This window comes from Sinocyclocheilus grahami, unplaced genomic scaffold (genome assembly GCF_001515645.1).
Source record: "Sinocyclocheilus grahami isolate Dianchi unplaced genomic scaffold, SAMN03320097.WGS_v1.1 scaffold376.1, whole genome shotgun sequence".
NCBI classification, from domain to species: Eukaryota; Metazoa; Chordata; class Actinopteri; order Cypriniformes; family Cyprinidae; genus Sinocyclocheilus; species Sinocyclocheilus grahami.
Window position 1 is genome coordinate 662,360 of NW_015505555.1, and position 7,429 is coordinate 669,788.

At 37.5% G+C, this 7,429-nt stretch overlaps 1 protein-coding gene across 1 annotated transcript in view; it reads left to right on the top strand.

Annotated features, from left to right (window-relative positions):
* LOC107549583 (uncharacterized) overlaps window positions 1-7,429 on the top strand; it is a 21,947-nt gene that overhangs the window by 4,051 nt on the left and 10,467 nt on the right. The window contains exon 6 of the mRNA XM_016230728.1: window positions 2,707-3,173. Within this exon, the coding sequence (XP_016086214.1) occupies window positions 2,707-3,173 (467 nt within the window). The remainder of the gene's footprint in view (window positions 1-2,706; window positions 3,174-7,429) is intronic.

Here is a 7,429-nt window from a genome sequence, read left to right on the forward strand (position 1 = left end):
CGCGCTGCAAATACTCACAACCAAATACAGAAATGCGCTGCAAATACTCACAGCCAAATACAAAAACGCACTGTAAATACTCACAGCCAAATACAAAAACGCACTGTAAATACTCGCAACACAACCAAATACAGAAACGCGCTGCAAATACTCATAACCAAATACAAAAACGCACTGCAAATACACACAACACAACCAAATACAGAAACGCGCTACAAATACTCACAACCAAATACAAAAACGCACTGCAATTACTCACAACCAAATACAGAAACGCGCTGCAAATACTCACAACCAAATACAAAAACGCACTGCAATTACTCACAACCAAATACAGAAACGCGCTGCAAATACTCACAACCAAATACAAAAACACGCTGCAAATACTCACAACCAAATACAGAAACACGCTGCAAATACTCGCCATCAAATACAGAAACGTGCTGCAAATACTCACAAACAAATACAGAAACGTGCTGCAAATACTCACAAACAAATACAGGAACGCGCTGCAAATACTCACAAACAAATACAGAAACGCACTGCAAATACTCAACACAACCAAATACAGAAACGCGCTGCAAATACTCACAACCAAATACAGAAATGCACTGCAAATACTCGCAACCAAATACAGAAACGTGCCGCAAATACTCACAAACAAATACAGGAACGCGCTGCAAATACTCCCAACCAAATACAGGAACGCGCTGCAAATACTCACAACCAAATACAGAAACGCGCTGCAAATACTCTCAACACAATTAAATACAGAAACGCACTGCAAATACTCACAACATAACCAAATACAGAAATGCGCTGCAAATACCCATAATGCCACAAAATACAGAAACACACTGCAAATACGCACAACACGAACAAATACAGAAACACGCTGCAAATATGCACATACCAGATCGGAAATGTTTAAGGGAACTGCATCAAGTGACGAACCTGGGACATGCTTATCAATGTCTACTCTGAAAGGTGAGATTTTTGCTTATTTTAACATTCTGATCATATGATTCATTAGCTTTTTTGGATATTATTAGCCTAAATAAACTGACAATATACACAATACACAATTTATTACTATAAATGTGAAACATTATGTAAGCTGGCTAACTTACTTTTGCAACTTCCCTTACAAAAATTAACCATGGTTTTACTGTAAGAAAAATTTATTTACCTATTTACTACCATTTGTATAACCACAGTTTTATTATAAATTAATTTGTGGTTACCATGTTTTTTTTTATATAGTAAAACCATAGTTAATTTCCGTAAGGTTCCGTTGTGGTCTGTGCGTATTTGCAGCGCATTCCTGTATTTGGTTGTATTGTATTGTGTGAGTTTTTGCAGCACATTTCTATATTTGGTTGTATTGTGAGTATTTGCCGCACATTCCTGTATTTGGTTGTATTGTGAGTATTTGCAGCGCATTCCTGTATTTGGTTGTGTTGAGAGTTTTTGCAGCACATTTCTATATTTGGTTGTATTGTGAGTATGTGCCGCACATTTCTGTTTTTGCAGCATGTTTTTGTATTTAGTTGTGTTGCGAGTATTTGCAGCATGTTTTCAAATTTGGTTGTGTTGTATTTGCAGTGAGTTTCTGTTTTTGCAGCATGTTTTTGTATTTAGTTGTGTTGCGAGTATTTGCAGCATGTTTTCAAATTTGGTTGTGTTGTATTTGCAGTGAGTTTCTGTTTTTGCAGCATGTTTTTGTATTTAGTTGTGTTGCGAGTATTTAATTTTTATATAATAAATAAACAAGCGGAAAATGTCTCGGGTTAAGCATGTAACCATGGTTCCCTGAGAGGGAACGAGACACTGGGGAATGCAGCCTGCATGACTGGTGTCTGAAGCAGGTGTGAAACAATGCCAATCTATTGGTCCACATGACCCATGACATAAAAGGACACCTGCTGAATATGTAATCCACTTAGCTGTCTTCAGGAGCCGTCTGTTTGAAGTGTGTGTGAGAGACAGAGGCAGGAGAGCAGTGTGGAAAGTGTATATATTACAGTGTATATATATATATATATAGGGATGCACGATATATCGGCCACCATATCGGTATCGGCCGATAAATGCTAATTTTTTCTGTTATCTGTATCGGCCTGATAAGAAAATTTGGCAGATATCTTAAAAAAATGAACACAAACTTAAGATACGTTTGATGGAATCTGAGAGCTCTCTGATGTCTCTGAGAAGCAATTCTTCTCCCCGAGTTACCGTCTTTTGGTCTTTTGGAGAGTACCCCAAAACGGAATCAGCATTGTTTACGTTCAGCATGCGCACACTGTCTACCGAATGTAAACAACGCTGATTGTGTTGATTACGTTTTGGCGTACTCTCCAAAAGACGGTAACTCGGGGAGAAGAATTGCATAATAAATTGTTATTATTGTTTTCTTTGCGCACAAAAAGTATTCTCGTAGCTTCGTAAAATTACGTTTGAACCCCTGATGTCACATGAACTATTTTACCGATGTCCTTGCTACGTTTCTGTGCGTTGATCGTGGTAGTTCCCTTGCTGTCTATGGGAGGGTCGGACAGCTCTCAGATTCCATCAAAAATATCTTAATCTGTGTTCCGAAGATGAACGGAGGTCTTACGAGTTTGGAACGACATGAGAGTGAGTAATTAATGACAGAATTTTTTTATTTTTGGGTGATCTAACCCTTTAATTATTTTTTTTTTAAAGGTCCTCACTGTGCAGCACGTCCCTGTCAGGTTTACCTGATTAGTGGAATCGCTCGCTGGAATTCAGGCTGCAGTTCTGATGCTGTGTTCGGTGGCAAAGGTCAACGCCACAGAGCATACTCTGCCCCTCTGATTGATCGCCTCAACACCCGATGTCAGCAGCTGTTTGGAGAGACTGTAGAGGAGAATATCCACGCACCTGCTAATGTGACGTCGAATGAGTTGCTTGGTTTGGAATACCTCTTCAGCCAAAGCACAGGAGAATCTGGTCCTTTCTCCCTCAGTGACATCTCCAAGGATGGACCCATTCCAGAGGAAGAGGTGATCCAGCCTGGCCAGTCTGACCCAGATGAGGACGATGTGGCGTACCAGAGTGACCCAGAGGCAGATAACGACATAGTGCCTACCATCCTAGCCCACATCAACCTTAGTACTGACGAGACCACTGCAGCTCACTCTCCAGCCTTTGTAAGTAACTTAGTGTTTACTAGGGGTGTAACTTAGGGAAGTAACTTAGATCTGACAATGCATCTGTAATATGGTTTGTTAAAAATAACAACACGTAAAACAGAGTTCGGCTAATGTATGTTTTTGTTGATGGATAATGCGTTCTGGCTTCGCAATACATTAACATAAAACAAAAAACGTGGACAAACCAGTCACTCTTTGTTCAACGTGAGTGCCGTATGCTGGAATATGACCGGTCATTTATGCTGTCATCAGCCAGGTGTTGATAGCATGAGTGCACAGGTGAGACATGAACCGCACATGCTATCTGTGTTTAAACTAAACTCGTGTAATCCTTGCCATTTTGAACTTTCAAGAGCAAGAAGACGTGACTGAGAACTTGTGTGCGCAGTGAGAAGATTTGTGTGCGCGCTCATCTGAAGCAGGCAAATATTGAGTTAGTTTTCGAGTCTTGAGCTTGAATGGACAAATTCACACAAAAATTATGTAAAAATGCCTGTCTTGAAGAGTATCCTAGCAGACGTAGTTGGTTGAACGCACTGGATCCGTGCATTATCTTAAAGTGACAGCACTTTTTATATCTTAATCAAACAACAAAAGACGAGGAAATCACTCACTGCTCTTGATTGAATAGCTTTTGTTACTTTAATAAGGAAATAACCTTTAATTCATAGTTAAATATGCAATGTTATTTTACATTTGATTACGTTATAAAATTTCTGGGCCTAAAAACTAATGTTAGACCTACCTAAAAAAAACCACTGTTGAAAAGCACTGTTTATTTTATTTGTCTTTGCACTCTTGTATTTGTTTGAGCTGTAGCTTGTAGTTAGAGTATTTGTTCTTATTATTTGACAGCATAGTTATTTTTTTCCTAAACACAGCACATACCGAACCGTTATGAAACAGTGACTCTAAAACCATGATACAAACCGAACCGTGAGAAATTTGAACCATTGCACCCCTAATGTTTACCTCTACTAGAATGAAATCGGGCTGGACGGTATATCGAGTTTGTATGAAATATCGATATATATATTTTTACAAGCGATATGGTATGAGGCAATACCGTTTATATCGATATACAGTCTTCTGACACGAGCGCATCTGAAAAATGTAGCGGAGGACACAGAGTGAGCTGCTGCAGAGAGGCAAACTTAATATGAAGGGCTTTAAAAACTTGTAAGATATAGTATAGTTTTTCCACCTTTTTCCTACGCCCCATGACGCTCTGTGTAAATTATAGGAGTAACTTCCTTTTACACTGTAAACAATCAGCAAAAGGTTCGCTCTATGAACGCAATAAGCATTTTCAAAAACTGGGTACCAAGGTTATAATAGTTTTGCATTTTTAAATTCGTTTTATTTTAATATCGTTTTCAAATTTGCAATAAAATTCAGTTTAGTTTTTATTAGTTTCATTAATCATTTTGTTAGTTTTTTTTGTGAACACATTTCTGTTTAGTTTTTATATAGTTTAGTTTCAGTTTTAGATTTTGTTTCGATTTAAAGTTTAGCAGAATTAACAATAGTATTTACGCTGTCATTTGCAGGGTCAGGGCGGGTACAGAATTAAATTAGTTCTTCTGTCGGATAACGGATCGGTTGTTCTTTTAAGCACTGCGGGTTAGGGGTGGGAATCACCAGAGGCCCCACGATACAATATTATCACGATACAATTTAAAAAGTATTGCGATATTCTGCGATATATTGCAATTGAATACCTTTTTCCAAATTCAAATTATGTCCCCAAATGAAAACTTTGGCAACATCTGTTTTAACTAAAAATAAAAAAAATTCAGTTAAATATTATTGCTGCAATGCAAAATTGGATTGTGAAGCAGACAAACTGACCAACACTTTCATGAAAACCTGTCATAAATGATGTATGCACTTGGCAAACTCAACTATTTGTATTACAGTCTAGTCTAGTCCACCTTAATTAAATTTAAACAGGTATGCACTGCTGTGCTACTATAGGTATTTTGAACAATGTAACTTGAACTTGTACAAAAAAGTTGTGCAGACCCTTCAGCCATTGGGGCATTTGAAAGTAAATTACTGTTAAATTTAAAATAAATAAAACATAGTCTTAAATTTAATTTGCGGACAGGGCTTTCCTGATAACGTTCCGTGATGCCGCCATCTTTATTGTACTAACTTACTGCATGCTTAAAGGAACACTCCACTGTTTTTGAAAATAGGCTAATTTTCCAACTGCCCTAGAGTTAAACAGTTGAGTTTTACCGTTTTCGAATCCATTCAGCCGATCTCTGGGTCTGGCGGTAGCACTTTTAGATGTAGCTTAGCATAGATCATTGAATCTGATTAGACCGTTTGCATCTCGCTCAAAAATGACGGGCTTAATAATCAAGGAACCTTGCTGCCGTACCATGGGTGCAGCAGGCGCAATGATTTTACGCAGCGCCTGAAAATAGTCCCCAGCACGCTCCCTGTGCAAGCAGGGGGTCACATTGGTTATGTTGACGGAAGTTAGCGTTATTGTCAGGCGCTGCGTAATATCGGTAGCAAAGTTCCTTGATTATTACGCCGGAATGAGAGTATAGTTCCTAGCCATATCGGCCTAGAAAATCGCAACTTTTTCATTTTCCGTCGGTCTTAGTACACGATGTAACTACAGAAGAGTCAAGTTTTAAATAGGAAAAATATCGAAACTCTTTGGTCATTTTTGAGCGAGATGCTAACGGTCTAATCAGATTCAATGATCTATGCTAAGCTACAGCTAAGAGATCGGCTGAATGGATTCGAAAACGGTAAAACTCAACTGTTTAACTCTAGGGCAGTTGGAAAATTAGCCTATTTTCAAAAACAGTGGAGTGTTCCTTTAAGCATGCAGTAAGTTAGTACAATAAAGATGGCGGCATCACGGAACGTTATCAGGAAAGCCCTGTCCGCAAATTAAATTTAAGACTATGTTTTATTTATTTTAAATTTAACAGTAATTTACTTTCAAATGCCCCAATGGCTGAAGGGTCTGCACAACTTTTTTGTACAAGTTCAAGTTACATTGTTCAAAATACCTATAGTAGCACAGCAGTGCATACCTGTTTAAATTTAATTAAGGTGGACTAGACTAGACTGTAATACAAATAGTTGAGTTTGCCAAGTGCATACATCATTTATGACAGGTTTTCATGAAAGTGTTGGTCAGTTTGTCTGCTTCACAATCCAATTTTGCATTGCAGCAATAATATTTAACTGAATTTTTTTTATTTTTAGTTAAAACAGATGTTGCCAAAGTTTTCATTTGGGGACATAATTTGAATTTGGAAAAAGGTATTCAATTGCAATATATCGCAGAATATCGCAATACTTTTTAAATTGTATCGTGATAATATTGTATCGTGGGGCCTCTGGTGATTCCCACCCCTAACCCGCAGTGCTTAAAAGAACAACCGATCCGTTATCCGACAGAAGAACTAATTTAATTCTGTACCCGCCCTGACCCTGCAAATGACAGCGTAAATACTATTGTTAATTCTGCTAAACTTTAAATCGAAACAAAATCTAAAACTGAAACTAAACTATATAAAAACTAAACAGAAATGTGTTCACAAAAAAAACTAACAAAATGATTAATGAAACTAATAAAAACTAAACTGAATTTTATTGCAAATTTGAAAACGATATTAAAATAAAACGAATTTAAAAATGCAAAACTATTATAACCTTGGTACCCAGTTTTTGAAAATGCTTATTGCGTTCATAGAGCGAACCTTTTGCTGATTGTTTACAGTGTAAAAGGAAGTTACTCCTATAATTTACACAGAGCGTCATGGGGCGTAGGAAAAAGGTGGAAAAACTATACTATATCTTACAAGTTTTTAAAGCCCTTCATATTAAGTTTGCCTCTCTGCAGCAGCTCACTCTGTGTCCTCCGCTACATTTTTCAGATGCGCTCGTGTCAGAAGACTGTATATCGATATAAACGGTATTGCCTCATACCATATCGCTTGTAAAAATATATATATCGATATTTCATACAAACTCGATATACCGTCCAGCCCGATTTCATTCTAGTAGAGGTAAACATTAGGGGTGCAATGGTTCAAATTTCTCACGGTTCGGTTTGTATCATGGTTTTAGAGTCACTGTTTCATAACGGTTCGGTATGTGCTGTGTTTAGGAAAAAAATAACTATGCTGTCAAATAATAAGAACAAATACTCTAACTACAAGCTACAGCTCAAACAAATACAAGAGTGCAAAGACAAATAAAATAAACAGTGCTTTTCA